The sequence below is a fragment of the Trichoderma atroviride genome, chromosome 7 (assembly GCF_020647795.1).
Source record: "Trichoderma atroviride chromosome 7, complete sequence".
Taxonomy (NCBI): domain Eukaryota; kingdom Fungi; phylum Ascomycota; class Sordariomycetes; order Hypocreales; family Hypocreaceae; genus Trichoderma; species Trichoderma atroviride.
In genome coordinates, this window is record NC_089406.1 from 2,410,157 (window position 1) to 2,437,903 (window position 27,747).

At 51.1% G+C, this 27,747-nt stretch overlaps 12 protein-coding genes and 1 non-coding gene across 13 annotated transcripts; 4 read left to right on the plus strand and 9 right to left on the minus strand.

The window, feature by feature from the left end:
• Window positions 1-102: 102 nt before the first annotated feature.
• Window positions 103-2,772, minus strand: TrAtP1_012808 (uncharacterized protein; the record flags this gene model as incomplete). The annotated part of the gene is made up of 5 exons (XM_066115686.1): window positions 103-1,703; window positions 1,765-1,825; window positions 1,882-2,087; window positions 2,143-2,218; window positions 2,305-2,772. 5 exons carry the CDS (start codon window positions 2,770-2,772, stop codon window positions 103-105), a joined length of 2,412 nt encoding a protein of 803 aa, XP_065971785.1.
• Window positions 2,773-2,799: 27 nt separating this feature from the next.
• Window positions 2,800-2,961, minus strand: TrAtP1_012809 (uncharacterized protein; the record flags this gene model as incomplete). The annotated part of the gene is made up of 1 exon (XM_066115687.1): window positions 2,800-2,961. One exon carries the CDS (start codon window positions 2,959-2,961, stop codon window positions 2,800-2,802), a length of 162 nt encoding a protein of 53 aa, XP_065971786.1.
• A 339-nt stretch (window positions 2,962-3,300) lies between these two features.
• Window positions 3,301-5,022, plus strand: TrAtP1_012810 (uncharacterized protein). Its single transcript, XM_014088523.2, has 2 exons — window positions 3,301-3,679; window positions 3,754-5,022. Exons 1-2 carry the CDS (start codon window positions 3,529-3,531, stop codon window positions 4,101-4,103), a joined length of 501 nt encoding a protein of 166 aa, XP_013943998.2. The 5' UTR covers window positions 3,301-3,528; the 3' UTR covers window positions 4,104-5,022.
• Window positions 4,250-4,813, minus strand: TrAtP1_012811 (uncharacterized protein; the record flags this gene model as incomplete). The annotated part of the gene is made up of 3 exons (XM_014088524.2): window positions 4,250-4,335; window positions 4,402-4,538; window positions 4,617-4,813. The coding sequence occupies 3 exons, from the start codon at window positions 4,811-4,813 to the stop codon at window positions 4,250-4,252; spliced, it is 420 nt and encodes a 139-aa protein (XP_013943999.2).
• Window positions 5,023-6,287: 1,265 nt separating the features above from the next.
• Window positions 6,288-8,786, minus strand: TrAtP1_012812 (uncharacterized protein; the record flags this gene model as incomplete). The annotated part of the gene is made up of 1 exon (XM_014088886.2): window positions 6,288-8,786. The coding sequence occupies one exon, from the start codon at window positions 8,784-8,786 to the stop codon at window positions 6,288-6,290; it is 2,499 nt and encodes an 832-aa protein (XP_013944361.2).
• Window positions 8,787-9,278: 492 nt separating this feature from the next.
• Window positions 9,279-9,902, minus strand: TrAtP1_012813 (uncharacterized protein; the record flags this gene model as incomplete). The annotated part of the gene is made up of 3 exons (XM_066115688.1): window positions 9,279-9,378; window positions 9,503-9,705; window positions 9,834-9,902. 3 exons carry the CDS (start codon window positions 9,900-9,902, stop codon window positions 9,279-9,281), a joined length of 372 nt encoding a protein of 123 aa, XP_065971787.1.
• Window positions 9,903-11,091: 1,189 nt separating this feature from the next.
• TrAtP1_012814 (uncharacterized protein) lies at window positions 11,092-12,351 on the plus strand (the record flags this gene model as incomplete). The annotated part of the gene is made up of 2 exons (XM_014088526.2): window positions 11,092-11,101; window positions 11,204-12,351. 2 exons carry the CDS (start codon window positions 11,092-11,094, stop codon window positions 12,349-12,351), a joined length of 1,158 nt encoding a protein of 385 aa, XP_013944001.2.
• Window positions 12,352-12,953: 602 nt separating this feature from the next.
• On the plus strand, window positions 12,954-14,766 carry TrAtP1_012815 (uncharacterized protein; the record flags this gene model as incomplete). Its single annotated transcript, XM_014088527.2, has 3 exons — window positions 12,954-13,027; window positions 13,109-14,202; window positions 14,417-14,766. The coding sequence occupies 3 exons, from the start codon at window positions 12,954-12,956 to the stop codon at window positions 14,764-14,766; spliced, it is 1,518 nt and encodes a 505-aa protein (XP_013944002.2).
• A 211-nt stretch (window positions 14,767-14,977) lies between these two features.
• TrAtP1_012816 (uncharacterized protein) lies at window positions 14,978-16,352 on the minus strand (the record flags this gene model as incomplete). The annotated part of the gene is made up of 1 exon (XM_066115689.1): window positions 14,978-16,352. One exon carries the CDS (start codon window positions 16,350-16,352, stop codon window positions 15,249-15,251), a length of 1,104 nt encoding a protein of 367 aa, XP_065971788.1. The 3' UTR covers window positions 14,978-15,248.
• Window positions 16,353-16,374: 22 nt separating this feature from the next.
• Window positions 16,375-17,538, minus strand: TrAtP1_012817 (uncharacterized protein; the record flags this gene model as incomplete). Its single annotated transcript, XM_066115690.1, has 4 exons — window positions 16,375-17,020; window positions 17,084-17,356; window positions 17,424-17,460; window positions 17,520-17,538. 4 exons carry the CDS (start codon window positions 17,536-17,538, stop codon window positions 16,522-16,524), a joined length of 828 nt encoding a protein of 275 aa, XP_065971789.1. The 3' UTR covers window positions 16,375-16,521.
• An 895-nt stretch (window positions 17,539-18,433) lies between these two features.
• On the plus strand, window positions 18,434-18,528 carry TrAtP1_012818. The gene has a single exon. It is a non-coding gene; the product is annotated as a tRNA-Phe (tRNA).
• A 109-nt stretch (window positions 18,529-18,637) lies between these two features.
• Window positions 18,638-22,877, minus strand: TrAtP1_012819 (uncharacterized protein). Its single transcript, XM_014088528.2, has 6 exons — window positions 22,639-22,877; window positions 22,384-22,442; window positions 20,318-22,297; window positions 20,013-20,256; window positions 19,842-19,950; window positions 18,638-19,787 (listed from the first exon to the last, which is right to left on the minus strand). The coding sequence occupies exons 1-6, from the start codon at window positions 22,685-22,687 to the stop codon at window positions 19,598-19,600; spliced, it is 2,631 nt and encodes an 876-aa protein (XP_013944003.1). The 5' UTR covers window positions 22,688-22,877; the 3' UTR covers window positions 18,638-19,597.
• Window positions 22,878-24,325: 1,448 nt separating this feature from the next.
• TrAtP1_012820 (uncharacterized protein) lies at window positions 24,326-27,736 on the minus strand. The gene is made up of 4 exons (XM_014088529.2): window positions 27,464-27,736; window positions 27,251-27,395; window positions 25,573-27,150; window positions 24,326-25,502 (listed from the first exon to the last, which is right to left on the minus strand). Exons 1-4 carry the CDS (start codon window positions 27,469-27,471, stop codon window positions 25,389-25,391), a joined length of 1,845 nt encoding a protein of 614 aa, XP_013944004.2. The 5' UTR covers window positions 27,472-27,736; the 3' UTR covers window positions 24,326-25,388.
• Window positions 27,737-27,747: the final 11 nt, after the last annotated feature.

Here is a 27,747-nt window from a genome sequence, read left to right on the forward strand (position 1 = left end):
CTTTCCCTGTATGCAGGAGCATATCCCTCAGCTCCGATCCTCCAATACATTGTGCCTATTATTGCCTCACTGCCTCCCTTTCGTTTCGTCTCCCCAGTCTTTCTACTCGTCCTTTTGCTCGCCATTCTTCTCATCCTTCTTTCCACCAAACTCGTTGAAAAACCGTTCTCTCGCCAGGTCATTCACAGCATTCATGTAATCCTGGCGATTATTCAATGTCCTGCTCTCTCCATAAGCCTGTGCATTGCCCAGATTCGCACCCTCAGCCCCGAGGCCGACGCCCTCCCGATATACGTTGGTCACGATACTCTCAGTGCGTCCCTCCGCATTAGCTCCCAGGCCAGTGCCAGTCGTCCAACCCATCTTGGCAAGCATGCCGGCGCCCTTGGACTGGACCGGAGCTTTCTCTTGAGCTGGGGGTTTGGCCTGGTCCTTTTGGACTCCTGGAGCGCCTTTATCGCTTGAGGTTGGCAAAGGCTTCTTGGGCTGATTCCACTGTTGACGCCGCTCCTTGGCTCTGTCACGATATTTCGGTGCCGTAGAGCTGGCATCATCATCTGCTTCTGCTTGCGTCTGCGGCTGGATACCCCGTTTTGCTAATCTCTCTAGTGCATTCTTGATAGACTGCTCATCTTGCAGCTTTTCTGCGTGTAGCTGCGAACCTTCATGGCGACCTAGTTCGTCTAGTGACTTGAATTTGCGCATGCAAAGAAGACATTGAAGTTTATCTCTGTCCCCGTATGGAGTGACCGGCTTCTCGGCTTTGGTTGTCGTCTCAGGCTTGCTCGCAGAGGTATTGTCGTCGTTCTGTTCGCTCGGAGGTGGAGGTGCTGGATCTGCGGGAGGTGCCGGAGGCGGTAATGAAGGAGGTGGAGGATCAGTAGCTTGCATGGATGTTCCTGTAATTGAAAACTTGATAGGCGCTGCCTTGGAGCTCTTTGCAGGCTGTGAAGGCTGTTTTGCTGCCGCTGTGCCACCTGGTTCATTTACATGGATCTCTTCATGCTTCTTCTGCCACATGGCCATGTGGCCAGCCATAGCTGGGGCTGACTTCTTGAGGGTAGCGCCCAGGGGATCATCTGCTTTTCTTTTCTTTGCCTTTTTGCTATTGTCCTGCTCGCCGCCTTTGGGCTCTCCGTTTCCCGTGGGATTCTCAAGGGATTCGGCGGCAACAACCTTTTGGCTGGGATATGCTCGTAGATCGCGGTATCGAACACGCAGAGTAGGATTGAACAGAGGATTGAAGGAGTATCGTTCTGTTTCAGGCATAATCTGATGCTCTTCAGGAACAAACACTCCCATGTGAATATGCGAAACGGTGACGGCGCAAGCCGAAACAGTAAAAGATGGCAGCAGCTTGATTTTGGCCATGGCGTCAACAGCATCTTGCAGAGTCCAGAACTCAGCAAAGCCATATTTAGCCGACTCCTCAGTGCTAGGATCGCGCATCAAGAATACGCGGTGCAGCGATCCTGGGCGTGCACCAGTTCGAGCGGCACGATCAGCTGGAGCAGTCGATTGCAGCTTTGAGCCCGATGCCAGCTTCTGACCGGCTGCGTCAGGCTTCTCAAGCTCAAGTCGCTTCATATCCGCAGCAAACATGTCCTCGTTAACGAACGCAGGTAGGGGATAGACTACCAGGATCTGCGTAGGTGCATCGCCCACATCGGCCGCTGGGTTTAGGCTGAGATGCATTGCTGAAGCTAAGAATGATATAAGTCGTCAGCCATGGATAGCGTTGAGAGTATGTGTTTAGCAACATACAAGATGGTGACGTGCCGCACCGCTTGCACTTTGTGCGTGAAGAATAGTTACTGAAACCGCACTGCGTACATTTCAAGTTAGTTATGGCTCTAGTTAATGCAGCAGAGATAACCTTACAGGTTGGCAGACCCATTGGCCGCCGCCGGAAACACGCGCTTCTGTGTCATCTCTGCGATGAGCAAAGTGGATATAGGCACTAATCTTGCCATCTGGAGCGTCATCAGTGGTGTGAGGCAGAGTGATGCGGACTTTTGGGAAGTTTTCATTGATAAAGGCGGCTGCATGGTCAACATCCTCAAACTGAATGAAAGCCCTGCGTTTTCCTTAACAAAAGTTAGTGACATATTCTCGGCATATAAAGTCAACAGATAGACATACCTTTGGCGTGAGTTATCCGGACATCGACTAATGGGAAGTCGTCCGAGATGCAGCTCTGCACAATGCTCTCTCGTAGCTGGATTCGCGCTTTGATTAGACATACATTACGTCCTGTTGTTCTCTTCTTCGGCATGCTCTTTAAACTCGTCAAACAGTACGGACCTCATCTGCATCTATCTTGCCGGGTAGCCCTTCAAATATGACGGTGTCGCTAGGCGGGCCAGCTTCTCTTAATCGGCCGCCGTCCAGGCCCGGACTGCGAGACCGACTCCTGCTGTAATAGTCCCTGTGCGGCGATCGAGAGTTGTAAGGCCGCCTATCGCGATACGAAGGGGAGGCATAGTCGTTGCCTCTAGCTTCTTGTTCACGGCGTCCACGGTGATAGTCATCGCTATACATGCTGCCCTGGTTGTCACGGCTCCAGTCATGAGGGCTCCGGTCTCGCCTTGGGCGCGCATCAGGAGCGTCGCGGTAGGGATGCTGATGCTGATGCTGCGAGTACGGCCTGGGGCGATGGTCGCGCCGGTCCCACGCGCCGCCGTCGTGCATGTGCATGTCGTCGTCCCTGGACGGAGACTGTGAATAGCCTCGTTGACCCGTGGGCAAGTTAGCCGTCAAGCTCAATTTCATCTGCCAAGGTGTGTCCCGAAGCTGGAGCTAAGCTCCCATGAGTGCGCGGGCCGTGTCTTTACCCTGCCGCGATGGTTGGTAGTCGTCCGGCCGGTGCTGCAAGTCTCGTGGTCGAGAGTAGCGAGCGTCGCGATGGCGTTCTCGGTCTCTGCCCCGGTCTGGGGATCGTGCGTGATGGTCGTCGCGCATAACGACGGAGGGCAATCAGCGCACAATATATAGAGGGCGTCAAGATGGAGATGCGGATGGAGGAAGCAAGAAGAAATACAGCAGAAGAATAGGGAGTGAAAAGGGTTAGCGATGGCTTGGTCGAGTAAGGCTGAAGACAAGGGAACAAGCCATTGGTGGGATATGTTGGCATATCGATTGCATGTATGGCGGACTGAGTTTACGGAATGCCCAGCAACTTTAGCAGCTGAACGCTGACTCAGCCGCGCTGCGTTCCGGTGGGGAAGGTCGCGTGTCACCCCTCACATATTCCTTGGTGCAAGGTACATGCCCGACAAGCCGTCTGGACTGCGCTTAAACCTTTGCAAACAGCCTGCATCACGATTATACTTTTTGGATCTTCGTCTCGCTTTTACAATATCATTTCAGTCATATCTTCTTCTCATATACATCTACTTTATATTGCATCTTTTTGGATATCCCGAGCGCTCCTTTTTCGCAATACCACCCCTCATTCATTTGTCACTTGTCTCACGTCTACGAAACTGTCTCACTCTGTTCAGCATTGAACTGCTTTCGCCACCAGCCATGGGAGACATCAAAGACGGCGACGCAAATGAAATATGGGAGATGTCGGAACAAAACTGTTATGTGGGCTTAACGCATGATTTCCTCAATATCCAAGCGGCGATAGACAAGGTCCGCAGCCCCATGGCGGGGGCAATCGTCCTATTCGCAGGTTGGTTATAGGACACTCTCATCTCAGACAACATGCGTTCCAAATGACTCACTTTAATAAAACAAAATTTATAGGAACCACGAGAGACAACTTTGCCGGAAAGCCGGTCAAGGAGCTTCAGTACACGGCCTATAACAAATTGGCACTGAGATCAATGCTAGCTATCTGCAAAGACATCCTCACCAAGCACGGACTCAAGGGCATCTCTATGATTCACCGTCTAGGCACTGTACCCATAGGCGAAGAAAGTATCCTCATCGCAGTCTCGTCGCCACACAGAAAAGCTGCCTGGCTGGCAGGAGAAGAGGCCCTAGAAGCGTGCAAGTCAAGAGTAGAGGTATGGAAGAGGGAAGAATTTGAGGGTGAAGAAGGCGTCTGGAGGGCAAACCGAGATGGCGCCATGGGACAAAAGACGGATTCATAAGCATGAGTGATGTTGCTCTTCTAAGTTTTTTTTATCTTGGAAATGTTTCCTCTTGCGCTATCATCTATTAGCATACGAGATACTCGTATCCTTTAACCTCGCTTCTTAATTCCAAACCACGACCAGTCATTCAAATCTTTATCTTCTCATTTCTCGTATACCGGCAGCGGCTCTTTTATATATTCAAACGGGCAAAGCGGTGGATGGTCCGTATCTCGTCTTCCAAGCATGACTATTCAAAGACGCAACAGTTAGCGCATCAACTCAGATATGCGGATTTGGCTTTCAATTCCCTTACCGATATGACTGCTGTACACCTCCGAGAAGGTCTGAGCCGCTCCCACGCCCACAGCAGCAATGCTCTCTGTCAAGGCCGACGGGTAAACGACGATGCCATACTCGGAATGAAGAATCTTCCAAAAATCAGCTGGAAGTCTGACACGATCAACATTCAAAAGTCAGCAATCATGATCAATATCATATCGGCGGGGATGGAATGGCAGCTTAGCGCACTTGTATTGTCCTGATTTGATACATCCGTGCACAAACACGCAAACAGTCTCCAGCATCACCATCCCTTCCTTGATGGCGGTATTGAGCTCTGCGTCTGTCCACTCGTATATTCTCTTTAGCCTTTGTTCTGAGCAGCGCGTCGCAATCGCCCATCCCTTCTCCATCTTGTTAAGCACGCCTTCGTCGTAGTCGAGCATGGTGTCGTGCGAGTGCGATAAAGTGGGTATATCCAACGCTCGAATAAATGCTTCTCTTAAGTCAAAAAATAGGGAAATTTGGAGGCCCAGCAAAGCAAAATTAAAATGCGAATATTTCCGCTTTATTGTCGAGTGTTATTTTCTAAAGAATACGGATTCTATGCAGCAGCAAGCTTTGCAGTGAACAACGGCCGGCCTATATATACAGGTCCCTATAGGCATATGACGACAACGCCGCTAGCCATCAAGGTGCCCGGCAAGCTCAATAGAGTGCGCGGAAAGTTCAACGCTCGCCTCATAGCTGCCCTTATTCTCCACGACTCATGCCATCAAGGTAGTGACTTTGACTAGTTTGAAAGGAAAATGAAAATTGGAAACCTAAGATCCTCAAAGAAAAAAAAAATCGCCACAAACGGAAGTATCACCCTTTGTTCCCCGAGTTTGTAGGCCGCCAACCCACACATGAAGAGATGAGAAGCTTTGGAGACTTTTTTTTTCTCTCCCTAGCGCCATCAAACATTTCCATAGCAAAGATGCTATGAAGAAAAGTCAATAACGAAATCAAAAAAATCTTATGAGACTGAATCTTGTGACTCCAGCCGCATAATAACCGCGATCCAGCAGCATTTCTCCTTAGCAGTCTCAGTGCAAACTTTAAGATCAGTCATTTGCAGACCTTGATCTTATGATGCTTGATGCAAGAGCGCGAGCAGCACTCTTTATTAGCCGTGCAAGATGCTATAAGAAAAAGAAATTAATTTAGAAACTTTTCTACTGAGCGTTCTTGATAACTGTAGTGAAACGATGTCTTACTAAGGCGAGGCCGACAGATATTTTCACCATTCTCAGCTTCAATGTTCCCAGCCCCCGTCTTCTGAGCGTCGGGGATGGACATGGCGAAAGCAGAATTCAGGAGGACGGCGAGAACAATAAGAGTATCGAGAAACTTCATTTTTGGAGATGCTCGTTCATAGATTGTGAGTAGGGCAATTGTGAATATGGATCTGTACAAGGATGCAAAGCTTTAAAAAACAGCTTGTCTGCTATAAAGGAGGGTAGGCTTTGGATTTAAGTCTACGATAGAGGAGCGATCTGAACACAAAAGTGCTAATTGAGACAACTTTAACAATCTCAACGTCTCGCTATAGTTGTACTACCATCACCGACCAGCCGTGTTGTGCTGCTGTAGAATATGACTACAAAGCATCGATATGCGTGCTACTCTTGCTATAAGAGCACCAACTTGAATGCCTATCGACCTCATACAAGATGTGACCAAAGAGAAGAGACATAGGACTGAGCGGATTATAATCTTCAATTATGAACAAGGAAAATATGTTTTGTGCTATGTACAAGTGGTATCTCAGTGGCTCTACAGCCTATCATAACATCAAAGAAATAAATATACATCAGTCATTATCCTCCACATCCACCATATTTATGTCTACAAATACACACAGAGAGGACGGCGACTCTATAGAGCATAATTCTCCGTGTGCAAAAATATTTCCTCCAGCTCATCATCGCCCCAAATTTCCGCTTGGAGTTTTGCCACCGAATTAGCGACACCGACTCTCATCCCCGGAGGACCACAGACAAAGACAGCGGTCCTTCGGCCAAGGATGCCTCTGCCCTCTGGTCCACCAGTAGCCCATTGCTTGAGCATGTATCCGAGTTCGGGCCGGCCGTACTCAATGGTCCAACCATCCTCAGTCTGGTGTGGCATGGGGAACGCGGATCGCATAAGGCTCTTTTGGAACTCGGTTGGAGTTTCTGGGAAGCCAAAGTCAAACCCGGCGGGCGGGCCAAAGGTAGAGATGGGACGCTCGGTAGCCCCGACGGGAATACCAGAGTTGTATAAATGCGCGAGCTCCGGAACCGGGATAGGATGAACTGGGACAGGTTGGATTTCTTGTGCCGGGTCCTGTGGCTTTTTGTCCACAGGATAACCATTTTCGTTGAGGTTTTGATCGAAGCCATCTTCAGACGCAACGGGTTGATTTAGCGTCGACGTTTCAGAAGGCAGGTTGGGTGGTGGAGGTGGATATTGATGAGGTTGCATGAACTTTTGGTGTGGAAGTGCGGTGATACGATCCTCGTTCTCAGCCCGGAGTTCGCGCTCGCGTTCCGGATCACCCTGTGCCTCAGCTTGAATAAAAGCCGAGTTTCGCTTCGAAGCAATTCCTGCGACGAAGCCATCAAGTTTGTCGTGGAGCTTGTGAGTCAAGGCTCGGCTGGCTCCCCCATTGACGGGAGCAGTCATGAGCTGCCCGGGCCGATTACGAACTGCTCCAGTGACAAAAAACTTGCAGCTTACGCTCTCGGGAGGCGCAGATTCACGGCAGATGCGCAGCTCTTCTCGGAACCAGTCCATGTCTTCCAGCTTTTTCATAGCCCAAACGACTACAACTTTCCTGCTGATGGCTTTGCCATCACGCATTCGCTTTACCAGGTAGAGAAGCTGAGAAATCAGTGAAGTAATGCCACTTCCACCCGCAATGAGGATGCAAGTGTCAAAAGCAGCCAAATCGCGCGTCATCCCGCCGTATGGGCCATCTAGAAACGCACGGTATGTATGAAACGGGCCCTTCTCGATTGCAGTTTCTAGAACCTTGCGAGTAAAGCCACCATATGCTTTGAAGAGGAGAATACAATCTCGGTAATTCTCTCCATACTCGGAAGGGAAATCTTCGCTGCAGAGAGATGAAATAGTGAATGGATGGTTGTCGAAGAAGGAAATGCCAGGCATGCGAAGGTAAACATATTGGCCCGGCTTCCATCGCATCTGAGTAGGTATAGTGACTTTGATTGCGTTCTCAGCCATTAGGGTAATGGCAGCCTCATCCCCGACCATGAAAGACAATCGTCCTGGCTTGGCCCAGTTTAGCTTGAAGAGTCGTGCGATATTGCAAGCTCCCCAGATGGCCACAGTTACATAGAGATAGTCCCAGGTCATCAGACGATTCTTGGTATGCCAGAACAATACGCCAACGTACAAGATGCCGACTGGAACGTGGCACATGACAAACAATTCGTAGGCAACTCTTCGGATCCAAGGGAAAGAGGTCACACATAGCCAAATCAATGGTACTATGCAGGCAATGCCGCTACCGTATATAATGCCGCTACCAGGTGGGAAAACCGAAACCCAAATAGACATGCCGTTGTCATCCCACACAGGTTGAACGTAGAAAGGGATCATGTGAACCAGGGCCAGAAATAAAGCAATGTAGCTGAGCCATCGGTGAAACACATTTAGTCGTTCTGGCCCAATGCCAAGGAATAGGGTCAACAAATTCGACTTCATGCTCGTTGCCACAATCCATGGAGTCAATGCCACGGAAAGCATACCGGCTCTGATTGCCACAGGCGGTGCTCCAAATCGAATGCTCTCCCAATAGAGTGGTTGCTGCAAAAAGGTATAAAGGGTGACGAAAGCCAAGGCGATAAAGGTGGCCGTCAGGACCGCAAGCGAGGAGAAGGTAAACCGAAACTTTCCGATGGCAATATCTGGAATAGACCGGTAAAAGACCCATCGAAACAATGCCAACGTATCGTTTACAAATCCAATGGAAGAGAAATGCGCTTTCGGACGAAATTTGTTCTCGCCTATATGGTTACCCTCAGTGAAGAACTCCGAGGCCGTGCCGGAGCGAATCGCATCCATGACAAACTCGGCGTCAACATTGTAAGTGTCTCGATAGTGAGCCTCGACTTGTTGCTTGTAAATGGCCTGTCGGATCTTGTCCTGCCAATAGTGCCACACGCGGACCAAGAATACGCAGCCCGAGAGCGCGGCTGCAAAATAGGTCCATCCCAGAGCATATTTGCCGGCTTTGGCCCAAGGATCGACAGTGTTGGCTTGAATAAGGCCCGGCGGGCTTGTAGGAGTCAAGGGAATCAGTATCCGCTTGACAACATCGGAAACGCTTCGCGTGGCTTGCAAGGTGAGCTCCTGCACCTGGGGTGCCATTATGGCCAGCTGAGTCGCTTCAGCTGCGCCGTAGCAAAAGTGGTGATGACACGCAGGGAGTTGGAGTAGGACGCGTTGGTAGTATCACTCCGCGCTTGTGTGGGACGCAGGCAATGGGAAGGCTCGCGGTTTCAAGCTGGGCCAAGGAGAGCGAGTGCTTTTATCGCATTACAGCCGCCTGGGCGCTTACAGCCACCGATCAGCGATCAGCGATGAGGACGGACTTGCTGCCGTAAACGAGTGGCAATCAAACAGCGCGCCCTGCAGTCATAACGAGGAGTACCAGACTTCTCGATATGATCAAACGCCAGCAGTAAGCGAAAGAGCTTGAGCAGCGGGATTGTGAAGATTGATCAACAAATGATGGATGGCGGGGGCTAGGATGTGGCGGCCCGTGAGGATATAAAGCACAGACAGACATGGCTCCTACAGCTTCCTAGCTCCCTGCACTCGGCATGGAGCAAGTGATACAAGGGTTTTTAAGCCGGTGGATCACATTAACGATAGATTGCCGCAAGCAGCAATGGCCATTGTAATGGCGGGCGACAAGCGGCGGATCAGATACGAACGAGCATCAGGCGGTGGTGATGTGCTATATCGCCATGTGAGCGGGGAATGGAACGATGCAAGAACTGTGACATCTCGAATCAATCAATCGGACAGCCCGGCCAAAGCAGGAGGCAGAAAAGCTGCAGAGATTAACGGGAAGCACAGACCCCAGCGGCTGGGCAGGTCGCCAGATTGGTCGCTTGGTGGCTGACTTTTGTGCATCCGGGGGTGACCACGCCGAGGCGGGCAAATTGGCGCGGTCCAGTGTGACAGGCAAGGTGACGAACAAGGCAGCATGCAGGTCAATCCACGGGCATAGCTCCGGAATGCAGACATGGTGTGTCCCCAGTCTGGCAAAGAACAGGTACTGCTGCGACAAAGCAGTAATCAGTGGAACTTGCTAGTGACCGGTGGGGGCGGCTGGCCTCTTCTCGGCAGACGATTGATGCTCGGGCAAGGATTCGTCTGCAGACTGCACAAGCACGGGCGGAAGCTAACGAGGGATCGATTCATGGCAGATTCTTCGTCCAAAGTCGAGCTGCCGTCGATCCGCTCTGCGGCTGGCATTTGGTCTCCGACTTTGCTGACGACAACGCAGGGAGATCTCGAACAACTCCGTTTTGACCAAGAAACAGGCTCCCAGACTTTTCAACGGCCACAGTGCTGGAAACTCGGGCCATTCTCTGCCGCCAGGAAATCACGTCCTCGCTCGCCAAGCAAAGGCAGTGGAGCAACGACAATCACGAACTCGCCGCCACCAACATCAAAGTCCCTCCTCCCAATTAGGTAATTAGCCCTCAAATGACTGGAATGACTGAAATGAGGGGGGAGCTCCGGCTTGAAGATTGAGCCACTCACGAGCTCGAGCAGCTGCAAATCGAGGACCGTTTGGACAAGTGAAAAACGGCGTTGGAGGGCTGTTGGTGACGAGCTCGGCGAGCCATATGCACTCTGCACCGTGATTCGACGGGCGGCACTCGGTTGGAGGGGCCTGTCTTGGACACGGGCGGCAAGCTGGGGCGTCTGATTCGCCGCTCAGCCTAGAGGGACGGCAGCGGGCTCAAGAAACGGGGGTGCGGGGACATGTAAGATGGCCGCCAATTTTGCTCATAACGGGCTCTTTGTCAGGAACCAGTCGTACAGAGAGCATCCTTTGCCTGGCATACTGTACTGTAGCATCTGGCTGGCTGTTCGCTTCGCGTGAGATGGCGTCTCTCGTAGGGCCGCCTGATGGCTGTTGCCGCTGCCACTTGTTGCTCTGGATATCGTGCATCGTTTGGGACATCTTGTCCTGGCTGCCTTGCTGTTCTGCGAGAATCATCCGATCATGGCCTTTATCAAACGCCACGTTCTGCAACAGGGAGGACAGTTTCCAGTCTCTGATTTGTGTGTTCGTGTACGGAGTAGCTGCAGTTATTCTTTGCAGTTGCTGCTACTTTAGCTCTTCAAGAATACCTTGTTCAAAGCATGTGCAAACATGCATAGTCCGTAGTTACTCTGTACAGTAGAAGACTCTGGGGTCTGGGCTACGGCGTTGCAGCTAGATCACGTGTGGTGATGGCCGGAAGCCAGACGTTGTTCCGAGCAGCTTTATCTAGACCACGCTGCCGATTAGCGATGATTTGTGTCTGGAGATGAGTAGCAGTTGACAAATTATCGAACCACTCGCTACATTAATTCGGCAACAACGGCATCGATAGATATAGGGGCTCATTCTTTCGACCTCCGAATTCCCAAGTCATCTCCTGTATCAGCGATGAAGAATGGTAGCCCACGCTCAGCCTTGCGACCCCACGCCGATTTCATTGGCTATAGATAATTTGGAGCTCCCCACCCCGCAAGGCTGATAGCCAAGTTTTCTTTTCCAGACGCCTTTTTGGATACGGGAGCTCAAAACTCAATTCCAAGCAAAGCCCAAAATTTCTTTCCCCCCAACGGCGCTATTTGTGCATCCGTCTCTCGAAAATACTCCTCGACCACGCCAAAAACTCTCGAACCATCATGGCACCAGAGCTGGGCCTATCGCGCTCTACCTTTGCCAAACTCTCACCTCATCCGTATCTCCTCGCAAACCTCGAACCATCCGACGAATCGACCCCCCCCTGCGCGAAGCAATGGCCGGACTCCTTTTGAGGTGCGGAAACCCACAGTGAATCTGTCCAGCTTGTCACACGCCCACGGAAGTGCTCTGGTGCGGACAGGAGACACCACAGTCATTTGCGGAATCCGCGCCGAAACCATTCTGACAGAGAATATCCCCAACTACCGCGCATCCAATACACAGACGGAGTTATCCGATTACGACTTGTTGGTCCCTAATATCGAACTTGCCACCGGATCTGCACCGCAATTCTTGCCTGGCGGTCCGCCCACAACTCTCGCCCAAACATTGAGCACCAAAATCTACTCTCTTCTACATAGCTCCAAGCTCCTACGAGCAGAGGACTTGCGGATATGGCACAACCGACCGGCCGAAGTCTCATTCGCAGATGAGGAAGAAGGAGCTGAAGAGAGCGATCAAAAGGAAGGAGAGAAGTATGTGGTGGCATACTGGGTATTATATATTGATCTTTTCTTCATCTCTTTCGATGGCAACCCGTTTGATGCAGCGTGGGCAGCAACGGTAGCTGCTTTACGCGATACGAAGCTGCCTCAGGCTCGCTATGACCCAGACAGGGAGATGATTCTCTGCTCCAGAAAAGATCCTAAGCCCCTTACTGTGGAAAGCATGCCTATTTCATGCACGGCAGTCATTTTCACCGGCAAAGAGACGAAAGACCAGCCGGCAGATGGAAAATTCTGGCTGCTGGCCGATCCAGATACCTTGGAGGAGTCATTATGCGACGAGACAGTCACAATTGTCATTGACTGTACGGGAGGCTCAAGAAGGATTCTGTCCATCTCGAAGCATGGAGGCACGGTCATGACAGCGAAGCTACTGACATCGAAGGAATTCCTCAATTGGGCAAGCACGCGGTGGGAGGACTTTGCATCAGCAATAACTGGCAGCCAGTAAACATCTAGAATAGCATAATACCATCTTTGTCCAGATACTGGGAGCCAATTTACTCTCGGAGTTTTACTTGGCCAGATCTGATGAGTCGCGTCGGGTGCCAGTTCTACAGATGAGGCCATACACAAATCCGAAAGCAAGTCACATTACATCGCACAAACACAGATTTTCAAGTGAGCATGTGTCAACCATTCGAACCACCCTTTCAGACTTTATTCTAGAGCAGTAGATACCGGCCGACAATTCTCTCTGCCGCCTAAGTCAAATGCAATCGCGATGCCACATACGTAAAGTATCAAAGACATGACGGTAAAAATTCGACGGGCGGTGAAACTATGGAGAGAAAAGAAGGAAAAAAGAAAAAAAAAAAGCTCAGAAGTCGGAAGTTAGACTATGGAAAAGCACGGGCCATCTGACTTAGCTAATACGGACTGCTGCTTATTGCTGCTACAGCTTCAGATGCCAAACCTTACTAGCAAGATACATCTCCACTTCGCTTGAGCTTGAACCCTCTAGCTAAACGCTTTTTAAACAATTTTTTTCTTTTTCTTCTTTTCTCGCTCTCGTCTTCTTTCCCCTTCCCTCCGTCCATTGTGAACCGAACCATGGAATCCCTCTCAGACACACAGTGGGATGTAGTGATCAGCGGCACGGGGCTCCAGCAGTCCCTCTTCGCCCTGTAAGCTTCGGATTCCATCGGCTTGGCTGCTGGCCCCTTCAAAAGACTGACTGACCAGCCTTCTCTCTCTCTCGTGAAAAGTGCGCTGTCGCGATCTGGCAAGAACATCCTCCACGTTGATCCCAACGAGTACTACGGCGAGGCTGAGGCCGTCCTGAGCCTGCAGGAGGTGGACGAATGGGCCGCCAACCACCAGACTGCTGAAGGCGATGGCGTCTTTGCAGCAGCGCGGGCGACTCGACCCGGTGGTGCCGAAAGCCTGTCGTCCAGGGCGTACAGCCTCGCGCTGGCGCCGCAGCTGATCCATACGCGCTCGGAGCTTCTCTCGAAGCTGGTGTCGTCGAAAGCGTTCCGGCAGCTTGAGTTTCTGGCCGTGGGGTCTTTTTACATACTCCAGCCCAAGGCCACAGAGTCGTCGTCTGCCTCTAGCCTGAGTCGCATACCCTCGACACGAGAAGATGTGTTTACCAATACGACGATTTCGGCCAAGGCCAAGCGCGGGCTTATGAAGTTCCTCAAGTTTGTACTGGAGTACGACGCTGAGCCGCAGACTGATGTATGGAGACCACGTGCAGGCGACTCGCTGGCGAGTTTTCTGGCCAACGAGTTCAAGCTCGATGCCGATCTGCAGGCCTACATCATCACTCTGACGCTGAGCCTTGATGGCAAGATTTCAACAGAAGCTGGCCTCGCTGCTATCCACCGCCATCTCACATCCATGGGAGTCTTTGGCCCTGGTTTTGCGGCTGTTTACCCCAAATGGGGAGGCCTTTCTGAAGTGGCCCAAGTGGGCTGCCGAGCTGGTGCTGTTGGCGGCGCCGTCTATATGCTCGGTGTTGGCATCAAGGACGTTCAGAAGACTTCCGCCGCGGCTGAAACGCCCGAGGAGTACAATGTCGTCCTATCCAATGACATGACTGTCAAGTCAAAGGCTATAGTCAAGGGACTGGGCAAGCCGACAGGTGAGGGCCGCCGTCTGAGCAGACTAACAGCAATTGTCGACTCAAGTTTGCCGTCAATTTTTAAGACGGTGACTGAAGGTGCTCCGGCACCAGCCGTTGCTGTGGTTGCAATCCCTGCTGGCACGGCACTTGGCGAAGATGGAGTCTCTTCCGAGTATCCCATCTACGCCCTCGCTCATTCGAGTGAAGCGGGCGAATGCCCTACTGGACAATGTAAGTTTTCTCTCACTTTATTTCAAGCTTCCTCTCCTTCACATCCCTCCGTGTTATGATGAAAAAACCGAAATACGAATACTTTATAACTGCGGAATTACATTGACGATAATTTCCTCTGACAACCTGATCAACACTTTCATATTTATCATTTTGTTTTTCATACTTGGACTTGGAGAAAATGCAATAGTTTGCTAACATTCTATCGCATCAGGTGTATTGTATCTAAGCACTCTCACAACCACAAGTGCCCAGGCACATCTTGAGAAAGCTCTCTCATCTCTCCTAGCCTCTCTGTCGCAGAATAGCCAAGAGCCCCCCAAGGTACTCTACCAGTTGTACTATGAACAGACTAGCGTTGATACTCCATCCGTGAACATTGATGGGCAAACAGCTGAATTCTCGCTGCTACCCTTGGACCTTGCGTTTAATGATGCTGTATTGGATCCTGTCAAGAGCGCTTGGGAAATGGTTAACCTAAATGCTACTGATGAGGAACGTGCAGAGTATCTGGTCTTTACAGATCGGGAGGGAGCAGATGCTGAAGATGAGTTTGATGATTAATTAGAATAACTGGCGTTAATAAACTGTCTTTTGTCCATGAACTATACTATCATTTCCGTTGCGTGAACTTGATCGAAACTGCCGTCTCTCATAGTGTCTTCTCAATGAACCATCCTCTCGTAAATCAGGCCGATTACCATTACCAACGTATGTAGATCAATCTGCAATAAGACGTGCGCATCCCCATATTGGTCCTAAATGCTCCGAAATTCCTCGTGGTAGAAAAGATGAAATCCCTCGAAAAAGTAGTTGAGTGCAGTCTTCCTCGACTTATTTGCTTCCCGATGTCCCAACGTGAAAAGTCGATACCCCTAGTTCCCAACGCTCCATTCCAGACGAAAGAAGAAAGAAGAAAGAAATTCTCTCCCAGTGAACCCTTGAAAAAAAAAAAAATCATGGATGCGCCATGCAAACCAGAATACGATGCGTTTAATAATCCGTAACTCGAAAAAAAAACCCCCCATGATATGTGCCTCCAAGATTCAAGCAAGCTCATCTTCCGACTCCACCTGCGTCTCAAACATTTCATTGACGGAGGTATTGATTCCAATGTGAATGGCTCCAAATGGCTGCATGGCTGCTGTGCCTTCCTGATGAACTGAGATGACGTTCTTCGATGCCAGAGACAGCACATGTAAAAACGCCTGAGCGGCAACGGCTCTAGGGTGAGTCAATGGTTCAGCTAGCTCTCTGAACTCAATCCACTGACGATGCTTCTTGTCTCGACTGTGGGTTACACCTGTCTTTGCGGCCTGCTCAGCTACGTATCCCAAGAAATCCTGGCTGGTGACGTCGAGGCCTTGAGTCGAAAGCTGAGTGGTATTGTCTCGATCGTAGTCAAGAGGGCCCACAGGTCCACCAAGCTGGAAAGATGAATCGTGAGAACCAAAGTCGTCCATTCCAAAGAAGGGCTCGGCGGGATCGCTATGGCGGTCGATGGAGCTCAGGGCACTTCCGCGACCGAGGAGAGGGCTGGGGGCAGTCCTGGGCTTCTGGGCACTGCCTCGGACGGAAGAGCCTGGAACGGCTGAGCCAGGTCGGCTCCATGGCATCATTGAGGACGAATGACGATCTTCCATTGGCGGCTCGGCCTCCATTCCAATCTCGGGAACAGAGTTGTCATCAAACATGATGTGTGCTTCATCGGGATTTCCGCCTCGACCAAGTTCAACTTCATCAACAATTCGCTGCTTCGTGTTTCGTTCGTCTTCATCATGTTCGCCTTCGAAAGCTTCGTCTGATTTGCGTCGACGGCCTCTCTTTGCAGGTTCGAGTTGTTCAATCTCATCTGGCTCTTTGCCTTGGAGGCGTGCTTTCAACGAGATTCCGGCAAAATCAGCTGCCAAGGGGTGGAATAGACCTTCTGCTTGATGATATGCCCCGACACTGGCCACACCGTAGTCGTAGAGGAGTGTCACTGCATTCTTCCTCGCTTGGCCAAGAGTAGTGGTGGTCTTTCGCTGTTGATGACGGAGAGATTCAGCGTTTGCAATGTAATTTTCAGTCCAATCTCTGAGTTCTCGGCTAGAAACTGTGATTCTTTCATCCATCATGGCATTTGGATCGATTCGTCTCGATCTGGCCATCCTAGCAGATACTTGATTGGTATCTGCTTCTGCTCGCTCACTTCTCTGCGGCTGGGTCTCTGCAGGCAGCTGAGTCGAAGTATTTGCCAGACGGCCATCTATACCCTGTAATGCTTGGTCCCCAAAGTCCAGTAGATTTTCTTCTTCGCCCAAAATGAGAACCTGGTCATCATCTCTCATCACTCGCTGCAATCCAAGATTGCTTGTAGCCTTTGTCGGAGCAGGAAGAGGGGGGCAGCTCGGGCTCGGGCCCAAGATCTTGATCAAGAATGCTAACGAGATTACCCTCCGCGTCGAATTCGAAGCCGATTCCCGAGATGGATGGAAATTCATCGTCACCAAACGGCTGGAACTCAGCCATGCTGTCGGAATGGTGAATTGATTTACCAAACAGAGGGCTGAGTCTGCCGAAATCTGAAGGAAGACGGCAACTTGCAGCAGACTGTGAAGAGGGTGGGAGCTCAAGGTTAATCAGTGCAGAGCGGTGGCGTGGCGAAGAGCTACCTTGACTACCAGCTGCCGCGAGCGGTGTCATCTGGGAAAATTTGCTTGATCCGCCCTGGCTTGGAAATAGTACAAGGTCCTTGTCCCACTGCAGCAGATTCAGGTTTGGAAGTGAGGTGAACGGATCAAAAGCAGGGTCATCTTGCAAGACGATGTTCTGACGCCTGTAAAATAGATGTTAAATATCGGTCGTCGCCATGTCGTTGTGCAAGATTCTGTCCACTTACTTGGTCTTTCCGGCCCGCGGATCAGTTTCACTTGTTTGAATGATCCGAAAAAAAGTCACCATATCCGATTGAGTCTTTTCAGCATCCGTAAGGACATAGGCGCACTGCTGCTCGAAAACACGCGAGACACCATAGAGTAGATTTCCTTGGAGACGGAGAGCGAGAGGAGCTCCTGGGTCCAATATCTTCTCGCACGCCTTTGGAACGTTGACCTCTTGGATCGCCTTCTTGGTCAGTCTCTTCTGGTTTCCTTTGCCCACTGTGGCCACCAGCCTAGAGAGTGAAGACTGCAGTTAGTGGAAACGACCTTTTCGTAGAGGAGCTGAACAGACGTCCATACCAAATAGTAGCAACCCCATACTGGGAGCTGTTGAGAACTATGAGTAGACATCAGCATCTCTGAAACGAGAGTAGAGACTTGCTTAGGGTAACTTACTCTCATGAGAATAAAACATGGTTGATAGGGGCTCGCAAAATCGCGATACGCAAAGGGGAAACAAAGTAAACGAATTTAGAAAACTCCTCTTGCACGAAAACTAATGATCAAAAGTTCAATAAATGAAAGTGACGAAAGGCATTAAGCAGACTCTACTATATAAGATCGAACCTCTGCATTCGAGCCCCTTGGGCTTCTGCTGGTCTGATATGCTAGTATGCTGTATGATGGGACTGTTCAAACAAACGAGGTAAAAGAGCGTGAAGGTGTTTAAAGAAAAAAAGGACGCAGACGATGCGCTACGCGTCAAGTTTCCACGCGAACAATCAAGCTGCGATCCCGGAGAAGGATTAATCCCATTCCTCCGTAACCACGCACCGAGAAGTTGTTCCTTTGCCGTGCTTTGTCTGCCAGGCGGAACTCGTTTGCCAGCTGGCAAGTTCGAAACCAGCGGGGAATAATTCTATTACACCATTTTCAATATTTCAAAATAAGCGGCACCTCTGATTAGCTTGCAATCTATCTGTTCGTTTGCAGGTTATAAAGAATAGAGCATGAGGAGCATGAGTGCATCAATCACCAGAAATACGCCGTCAACATCATGCACAAGTCTATGCTAAAACTGATACAGAATTAAGCTTGAAGACCAAGAGAAGCCCAGATCCTCTCTCTTTGTCTCATTGCTGCTAAATTGCCAACGCACAATACATAAAACTATCTAATTTTCCGTCCAGTGATGAATATATGTAGTCGATGCTTGTACAATTCAACAGCTGCATTGGGCAATCATTCATATATGCGGTTGATCAAGTATCAAACTGGAGATGAATCGTCCGCCTATCCGCAGATTCAACTGCCCTCCTACCCAATCTCTACACCTATGAGTGTCCATTAGTCTATCATCCTGCCATTCAGCGGTCTTAGCTCAGCTGGGAGAGCGTCAGACTGAAGTCGCAACTTCAATCATAGAAATATCTGAAGGTCGTGTGTTCAAGCCACACAGACCGCAGTCTTTTTTTGTGTTGCCTGGCTACCTTTTTGGCATTAGAGGAAGATTGTTGCATATATAGATTGGACAATTCAAATACAAAGTTCCAAACGTCATTCAAGTAATTTAGGGGGGGGTCAACCAAAAATTCCATTTGCAGTTTCTGATGCCACTATCTAACGATGGCTGGATAGCTCAAGACCATCGTACATGGAACGAGATCACTTGATTCTCTAGTTCTAAAGTCATTCCCCTGAACCTGTCTGATATGGATTTTAATCCCTTTCCGTTCTCCATCTTTGCTTCGTCTCACCAGTCGAGGGTGAGAGTCGAGCTACAAAACAAACAATTCCCCCCGACACGCTCCTTATTGTCCTGATATTCCATCAGCCACTACCGTGCCGGTTGCCGCTCCTGCGAGAAAAAACCAATCACAAGAGCCATTCCTAAATGCAAAGCCTCGTCCACTCGAACGGGCATCCGATGGATGAAATGCGCGACGACTTTAACACCAATACAGAAACTGAACCGAAGAGGGCTATAACTTCTGCCATTGTTACTGGGGGTAAAGAAATCGGAAAGAACAAAACGATGAATAGCCGGCCTCCTTTGTACTCCCTTTCCCTTTCTACATGACTTTTTGGTTAGCCACCGCTGCTCTTTTCGATGCACACGGGGCATACATGACTTCTCTATTCCATCGTTACGACTAGGGGTTAAAAAAAAAAAAAACAATTAAAAATGGGTTGAAAGGGGGACATGTGGAAAATTGTAGATATGGAAACTGTAACCACTCAACAAAAAGAGGAATATTGTGTAATGTGTGTAGAGAAGATTTTCGTGAAAGTGGGTATTGGATTACTGTAGTGTCATAGGGTCTATATACATATGAAGTGGTCATGGGGATCGTGCTGCTGATCTGATGTGCTGTGCTGAACTGGGGAAGTGTGGAATGGTGGGTGTAGGTGTGAGTGCGGTAGGAGGCCGCAACGAGTTGCTCTTGATCTGAGTCGTCGGCTACTGTGACGCACGGAACAGCTGTGGCTTTGTCGTTATTAGAGGCTCATCGCCCAAAAACAGAGGCCCCAGCTCAAGACTGAGCAATGACGCCCTGTGAGCCGCCAAGCTGGCGCTTGACCTGTTCGCGAGCCCATCGAGCAGTCTCTATTGTGCGGGGCTGGAAGTCGCGGTTGGTCTTGGTCTCCTTGATCATGGTGGTCAACCAGCCCTGTCGGAAGGCGTCAATAAGCTCTCCGTTGGGATACGCATCAGCTAGGTCACTAGAAGATGTTAGTATTTACAAATTTAAATCGGATATCGAAATGGGTCCTTACCCGATGACACCCATAGCTGCCCTCATGAGTGACTCGCTGCGGTTGGCATCACCACCGATAAGATTGAGAAGCTGGAAGATGGATGTGACGTATTGGTGGAGAACTTGGGCTGTAGATAATTGTGAGTAAATGTTGTATGTATAGAGAAAAATGGGTTCAGGGCAAACTCACTCTTTCCGCTAGACTTCATGGCACCGATAATGCCACCCCATGCATCCATGATACCTTCTCGCAATGAAATGACGTAGTAAAACATCTCGTCAGGGCCCTCGGGGGTGGCGGTGACTGTGGATGCTTGCTCCAAGACTTGAGCGACAACAGAGAGATAGGTCTCAAAGTGGCCTCCGATAGCACCAGCAATATCTCCAAAGCACTGCAGAATAGCAGGCTTGAACTGGTTGGCAAGGGTGGTGCTCTATAACGTCAAGTCAGCATACAAAGGCTTTCATGCAAAAGGTAGAATGCAAATAACTCACTCTTAGGTTGTTGAGAAGGTAGTTCATAAAGTTGTCGCAGAAAGGCTGGCTGCGCTCGCCCATGGATCGCGTAATGTCGCTAACGAGGCCAATAGCCATCGAGCAAAGGCTGGGTTCGTCTTGGTTTCCAAGTGCATTGTACAAGAATGGAACGAAAGCCTCCATGTACTTGATGAAGTCCTCTTCCATTGTGGTTGAAAGGGCGCTGATGGTAGCAAAGATGGCCTCTGGGACGCTTGACTTTCCTCCAATGGTGCTGAGGATCTGAAGGAGGACTTGCATGATGCGGTCGCCCTGAGGAGAAATTTCCTTGTCGAGGCGGGAGATGATGGCCTGGAGAACAGTGCACAAGCTGTTCTGCATCTCTTCCAAGGTCAGCTTGTCCTCAACGCTGACAACCTGAGACTGTAGAGGAATGGTCTCCTCTAGGCGCTTGATGATGACATCGGATAGCGATGCAATAGCTGACAAGCTCTCAGAGGCGGCATTTTGAACAAAGACATTCAAGACCTCGTAGGCAGCGGTTCGGACAGATGTCTCGGTATCTTGGCGGGCAGTGACATCGAGGAGTGAGCTGACGGCCTGGTTGAAATGAGGAGTGATTGGGTTAGAGGCGGCGCCAAAGTCGCCGGCAAAGCGCTCAGCAAGGTTCATCAGGGCCCAGCAGCATGACGGAGCCATCTTGGCGTTGCTGATGAGGCCCTTGAAGAGAGAGGCAATGAGGGTGGGAAGATGCTGCTGGGCATCAATAGCCTCCGAGCAAGCCTCAGTGACACGGCCAAGAGCATAAGCGGTGGAGTCCTTGACTTGAAGGGACTGGTCGTCCATCATGGTGATCAGAACAGGAAGAGCCTGCTTGACGATGGGTTCCAAGACCTTCTCATCGGGGCCCTCCATGATGGCGCCAAAAGCAGAGACGGCAGCGTCTCGGTTGTGCCAGTCATCAGACCTGAGGTTTGCCTCAACAAAGGCCAAAACGGGTCCGATGATGGTAGAGTTGACAGCTTGAGAATAGAGTTGCAGGCACTGGTAGGCGGCGCGGGACAAGTTGTACTCGTCGTCCGTAGCGTCCTCGTCCTGCTTGGTCAAAAGCGTCAAAAGTACGGGAACGACCTCGTTGGCCGCGACACGTGCAAAGTTGTAGAAGGGGCGCATCTGGTCGGCGTTTTCGACCTGCGAGTTGTCGTCCTCAATGGAAACTTCCTCCTCGCAGACGGTGCTCCAGAACTCGACAGCCAGCTTGGCAACATCCTCATCCTCGGATTTCATCCCGAGAATGGTCAGTCCAAAGAGGGCCTTTTCCATGTAGAAGCGCATGTTCTCGTAGTAGAGACCCATGATGCGGTTGAGGCAGCCGAAAGCTCCCTGCTGGATCCTCGAATCCTCGGCCTGGGTGGCCTCGCAAACGACCTGCATGATGTAGTTTCGCTCGCCCTCATGCTTGAAGTTATTGGCAACAAACTCGAGGGAATCGCCGAGGGCGGTGATGGCGGCGAGCCGGACTTCGTTATTGGTCTCCTCCTTTCGGGCGCCCTGAACGACGGCTGTCAAGATGGCGTTTGAGTGGGCAACGAGAGCCAGTCGCAGCTCTGGGTCTTGGCTTTCGCAGATGTAGCCAATGGTGGTGAGAGAAGACTGCTTCTGGTGATCGGCGCCCTCGCTGACGTTCTTCACGAGGAAGGACAGTAGATCGGTCCACTGGCCGCGGGGCAGCTCAATGGCAGCGATTGAAGAGATGACCTGAGCGGCGGCAGTACCAGCCTGAGTGTTGCTCGAGGACAGGGTCTGCAGTGTCAGCTGCTTTACGCGGTTCTTGGTCTCTTCGTCCGTCTGCTGCAGCCATTTTGACTGCAGCTCCTGTTGCCGAGCGAAGTCCCTGGCTGTGAAGGCGTTCTTGAGGGCAATACCAGCCGCGGCTCGGATGGAGCCCTGTGCTTGGTCATTCGCGAGTTCTTGAACGAGTGTAGCGAGATACAGCGGCTATTCGACGAAAAAAAAATAGAGAAGAAATGTCAGTTGTCTGCGATCGATTTTATCGTAGCCTCAAAGGACATGGGATAACGTACGAAGTTACTCTCCGCTGCCTGAGTGAGTTGCTGTTCGGCGGAGTTTCGCAGGTTCGCATCTAATATTTTTCTTCGCGTCAGCTAACGATGCTCGGTACTTGATTTCTGAAGTTTTTCTGCCGATCCCGCTCGAGTGAGGCTCTCCATCAGCAAAGAAAAGACGACCTCTAGCCGAACCGAGTGCCCCTCAAGAGGGGTGCGCAGCGAGGGTATCCTGCGATAGAGATTTTTCTTTTCTGAGTTCCCACTACTAACCTGCAGATAGCGAGTGTGCGAGCACCGTATTAATCTCTGAGCCCGACATGATTGCGGTCTGTAAAGCGTCCTCTCATGCGTCGACCAAAAGGGCGCTGCTGATGCTGGTGGGAAACGCCGTGTCGATGTTGGGTGCAGCTACACGTGTTTGCACCAAGGGGGGGAGAAGGGAAAAAAAAATAAGGGCGTAGGCGCGGGGGAGGTTCCTAAGGCGGAGTCGGCGAGCAAAGAGAGAAAGTAAAAGAAAACAAAAAAAAAAAAAAAAAAAGAGGTAGCCTTGTGGGATACACGTAGTCGGTCTGGTTCGACAAGGCAGAAAAAAAAGGCAAAGGGCGGTCTATTGTTCTTGTTGATATATAATTTTTTCTTCTTCTTTTATCGTGGTCCCAAATCAAGGCCGGAGCGTGAGGATCCCAAATCAAGGCCGGAGCGTGAGGATCCCAACAGCTGCCTGGGCTGTATTACGGTCAGAAGCAGGCGTCGAGAGTGAAGAGGGCGAATAGGGTCGAGGGATCGCACTGAGGGTCTGGCCTCCAAAAGGTGCAGGGGGGCAGTTTCTGTGGGATGACGGGGCTAGAGGTGCTACCGCCACTTTCTCGCAGCAGCTGCCGGATGCCTGTCGGGGCGCTACTTTAGAAGGGCCAGGGAGCGACGAGGGACGTGCTAAAGAGCGTGCCGGGCTGTGAGAAACAAACAGAAGCACAAAGCGCAGCGCGGCCGAAAGAAGAGGCGAGTCGAGGAATGGCTGGCTGCAGGTAAAGGGCAAGCTCAGGTGCAAGTGACGGCTGCAGCGCTTGTTTGCTGTTTTGGGAAGAGGAAAGTGAGGAAAGTGAGAAAAGAGGGAAGTGAAACGATGCGCGGTGTCGAGAATGCGATCAAATAGCGAATAGAGTTTATGCCTGGAAATCTAGATCGGCTGGGACAAACAACGCACGCACGGCATGCTGGAGAGCCGCTGGAGCAGTGAGAGCCGACAGCTGAGCTGGGCGGGCTAGTGGGCAGCGAGCACTACTGTAGTGTGGCGGCGGCCTGTTTAGCGGTGCTTCCGGGGAGGGTCTCAGTCTCAGGCGTCGGGAATGCGAAGCAGCACAGCGCAGAGCAGAATGACAGCGGCCCTTGTGCAGAGCAAGCAGCAGCCGGGCAAGGCCGCGGGAGGATGTTTTTTTCCCGGGTGCCCACCCAGCGCAGTCGGTCGAATCAGCGACAGCCGTGGCTGGCTTTTAGACCGCAACCTGTGCTGCTTTTGCGAGGGCAACGAGGGGTAGACCTGCAAGGGCGAAGCCGGCGAAACTTCGTTTAACGCAGCTGAGGCGGCGCGAAAAGCTTGCTGGGATAGCGGGGCGCGCGATCCAAGGGTTCCCGCCAAGTTGCCTGCCCGGACGCCTGCGAGCACATGCCACCTGCAGCAGCTGCATTTTGCTCTCGCCTTTCCTTCTAGACGGGCTGGACAGGACGGACTCATATGCGATGTACGTGCTTGCATGCTCTGTTGTCTCTGTTATATACCGAGAGACAGAAACAGTCGCCGACAAGACCGCAGCGGCTCTTGTGCTGTTGATGCAGGGCCCTGTTGGCCCGGTAGGGCTCCAGGGGATCAGCAGGGAGTGGCAAATATGCGTCATCCCTCGCTGCCGCCCATCTGGCCCGGACATGGAAGCTGCTAGTGTTACAGCCTCTGCTTCCAGTGCCGTCATGTGAGGTCTGGTACCTTGCAAATCGAGCACCCCTCTTGAGAAAAACACATGGATGCACTCCGCTATTAGCATGTGCCTGCCTGCTCTATACATGTCACAACGGGCATTGGAGGCTTTTGAGCCTCACTCTTCCATGTCATGGCCCCAACTTCTACAGCATACAAGTGTAAAGAGTCGGAAAAGAGCTCGCCCAGCCAAGCGGGGTCGAGAACAGCCAGGCCTCGCTCAAGCGTCTTCATGCAGACCGTGAATTATGCTTATCATTGCGCAGCGCTTTTCTGCACCCCCAGCGTCGTCACACGCCGGATATTTGTGTCAAGGGTCTTTCATCCTTTCCCCCCTCACATACAAGCATGTACGAGATGTTATCAAATACCACCTACTAGACTAGAGCCCCTCTTGGCGAACAGGCACCACGAACAAAACAAAGAATGTGCTGCGCAGACGTTTTGCAAGTTCGCACAGTATCCGTTTACAGCCACCTTTCCAAAGGCTTCTATTATTCCCCGCCCGGGCGTTCTCAGTGTGTACTCCGTAGAATCAAAATACTGACTCCACAGCTTCCACGGCAACGACTCTTCCAGATGGCATTTTTTGCCTCATAGTTGCAGATGCGCACATGGTAAACGGTTGATATTGATGCTCAACGATTTATATCAGACAACGAAAGCGAGCATCTTCTTCCTAGAAACAAGTAGTATACACTTGAAATTTACTCAACAACATCATTTGACGCAGCCTTTCTGCCCTTGAATGATAAAAGCAAACACTTTGTTTCCTCGAAACAAATAGTATACACATCAAATTTACTCAACATCCTCTGATGCAACTTTTCTGCCCTCAAAGGGCCCTCCTTTTTGTTTTCCCTTCCTGCAACCTCAGCATTCTCATCTTCCTCAAGGTATAGATTTTTTTGCAACATGTGACTCTTCTTCCTCATGTCATTCTTGTCACTCTTCCATCCATCATCCACACAGCATCTTGCTTTCTTCCCTCTTCCTCTTTTTTTTTCCCATCTCGTCCAAGTATATCCGAAACATCCAATAGCCCATCAACTTAGGAAGACCCGTTCACCTTACTGGGACTGCCATTCAGATTCAGCTCAGCAACATGGCCATCCACGCTCACGGGCTTGGCAACAAACGGGCTTCCCGGCCGACTAGAAGCGAACTATAATCCATATATATCAGCACATAGAACTTCAAAACAAGAAGAGGAAAGAAGAAGAAGAAAAACTCACGTTGCTAGCCGCGCTCAAGAGGGCAATCATAGAACTCTGTACCACATCTTCGTGAATACCCACTCCCCACACCTTCATGTTGCTTCCAGCCGCTGTACATTCTATGTACGTAGCAGCCTTGACATCCCGACCCCTACCGATAGCGTGCTCCTTGTAGTCCTGGACATCCAAGTTGACGCCGACGCCTCTTAGGGCGTTGGCCAAACTGGAGATAGGACCGTTGCCGCGACCCTCGAGCCTAAACTCTCTTCCGTCCACGGAAATAACACCGTTAAACACACGCATGAGATCCTTTGTGACGGGTGTCTTGCCGGGTGCCACAGGCGCCGGCGATCGGGACCTATCGGTGGAGATGTTGTAGTCGACGATGCTGAAGCGCGGGTTGTTGCTGAGGAAGTAGGTCTGCTCAAAGAGCTCTGTGATTTCAGAGGGCAGCAGCTCTCGGCCAAGCTCGTCGGCTCTCTTCTGGACGACCTTGGAAAAGGCAACTTGCAGACCGCGCGGCAGATCCAGGGACAGGCCACGCAGGATGATCCAGGCAGCGCCTCCCTTGCCGCTCTGTGAGTTGACACGAATGACAGCCTCGTATGTGCGTCCAATGTCGGCAGGATCCAGCGGCAGGTAGGGCATCTGCCACTGGTCGTCAAAGGCCTTGTTCTCGCGCTCCCGGAGCTCGAAGCCCTTCTTGATGGCGTCCTGGTGGGAGCCACTGAAGGCACACACGACCAGGGAGCCACCATACGGAGCTCGCTGGTGTACGGGAATCTTGTTGCATGTCTCGACCATGTCGATGATGCTGCCGAGATCTGAAAAGTCAATGTTGGGGTGGATACCCTGTGTGTAGAGGTTGAGACCCAGAGTGACTAGGTCGACGTTGCCCGTCCGCTCGCCATTGCCAAACAGGCAGCCCTCGACTCTGTCTGCACCGGCCATTTGTGCCAACTCTGCGGCGCCCACGGCCGTACCTCTATCATTGTGGGGATGGAGCGAAACGCAAATCTTCTCGCGCTCCGAAATGTTTCGGCAAAAGTATTCAATCTGGTCGGCATATACGTTGGGTGTGGCCAGTTCAACCGTGGCGGGCAGGTTGAAGATGATGGGGTTTTCCACCGAAGGCTCCCAGGCAGCCTTGACAGCCTCGCAGACCTGGAGGACAAAGTTTGGCTCGGTATCAGAAAAGGTCTCGGGACTGAACTCAAAGGCCCATTCGGTGCCGGCTGTGGAAGGGTCGTCCTTGGTCAGAGACCGAACCAGCTTCGCACATCGCGTGGCCAGCTCCAGAGTCTCTTCCTGAGAGAAGTTGAAAACCACTTTCCGGAAGCACTCACTAGTGGCGAGGTAGATGTGAATAATGGCCTTCTTGGCGCCCTTCATGGACTCGACGGTGCGTCTGATCAGGTCCTCGCGACAGGGTGACAGGACTTGCAGCCAGACATCGTCGGGAACGGTGCCGGGCGTCTCGACCAGGCGGCGTGTGAAATCGAAATCGGTCTGCGAGGCGGAAGGGAAGGAAACCTCAATCTCCTTGTAGCCAATGTCGGCCAGCATCTTGAAGTAGCGCCACTTCTCATCGCCGCTCTGTACGACAGTTGTTCAGTTAGCCCAGGAACACAGCGAGATCGGAGCTTTTCTTCTTTTTTCTTCTTCCCGACTCTCAATGCGAAAGTTGTAGACTTGCCATTGGGTCGACCAGACTCTGGTTACCATCGCGCAGATCGGTAGACAGCCACCGAGGCGCCTTGTCGAGGATTTTTGAAGGCCATTGGCGATCAGGCAGGTTCAACGGCGGGAACGCCTTGTATTTCTTCCACGGTTCCTTGAGCCTGCGACGGACGTCATCGTTAGCCTAATTGCGGGGAGGAAGAGTTGGCGCGCAAATGGACAGACTCACATGGGCATCTTGGCTGCTATTCTGGAAAATTGATCTCTGTGTATAGGAGAGAAGGATTCAGAAAAAAGAGCAAGGTAAAAAAAAAATAAGGTATCGCGGGGCAAATATTCTGGGGTTGAGCGCGAGTCTTTCGGGGCTTCCGCTATGGAAAGTGATTGATGGAGGGGTCCAAAGTTTCTAAGCCCGACGCCGGCGACCGAGAGAGTGGTTTTGTTACTTGGCAATCCCGTGGAAAGACCTGGATTGTCCTTTTTTTACAAGTGAATAAAGGGATGCTTCTTTCA

Coding starts and splice junctions, on each gene's coding strand:
- TrAtP1_012820 (XM_014088529.2), bottom strand. Junction 27,151..27,250: donor AGAGTCTGGTCGACCCAATG/GCAAGTCTACAA, acceptor ACTGTCGTACAG/AGCGGCGATGAGAAGTGGCG. Junction 25,503..25,572: donor TCTTGAGCGCGGCTAGCAAC/GTGAGTTTTTCT, acceptor TATGGATTATAG/TTCGCTTCTAGTCGGCCGGG.
- TrAtP1_012810 (XM_014088523.2), top strand. CDS start 3,529: ATGGGAGACATCAAAGACGGCGACGCAAATGAAATATGGGAGATGTCG. Junction 3,680..3,753: donor GGCAATCGTCCTATTCGCAG/GTTGGTTATAGG, acceptor CAAAATTTATAG/GAACCACGAGAGACAACTTT.
- TrAtP1_012819 (XM_014088528.2), bottom strand. CDS start 22,687: ATGTCGGGCTCAGAGATTAATACGGTGCTCGCACACTCGCTATCTGCA. Junction 20,257..20,317: donor ACCTTCTCAACAACCTAAGA/GTGAGTTATTTG, acceptor TTGACGTTATAG/AGCACCACCCTTGCCAACCA. Junction 19,951..20,012: donor CATGAAGTCTAGCGGAAAGA/GTGAGTTTGCCC, acceptor AATTATCTACAG/CCCAAGTTCTCCACCAATAC.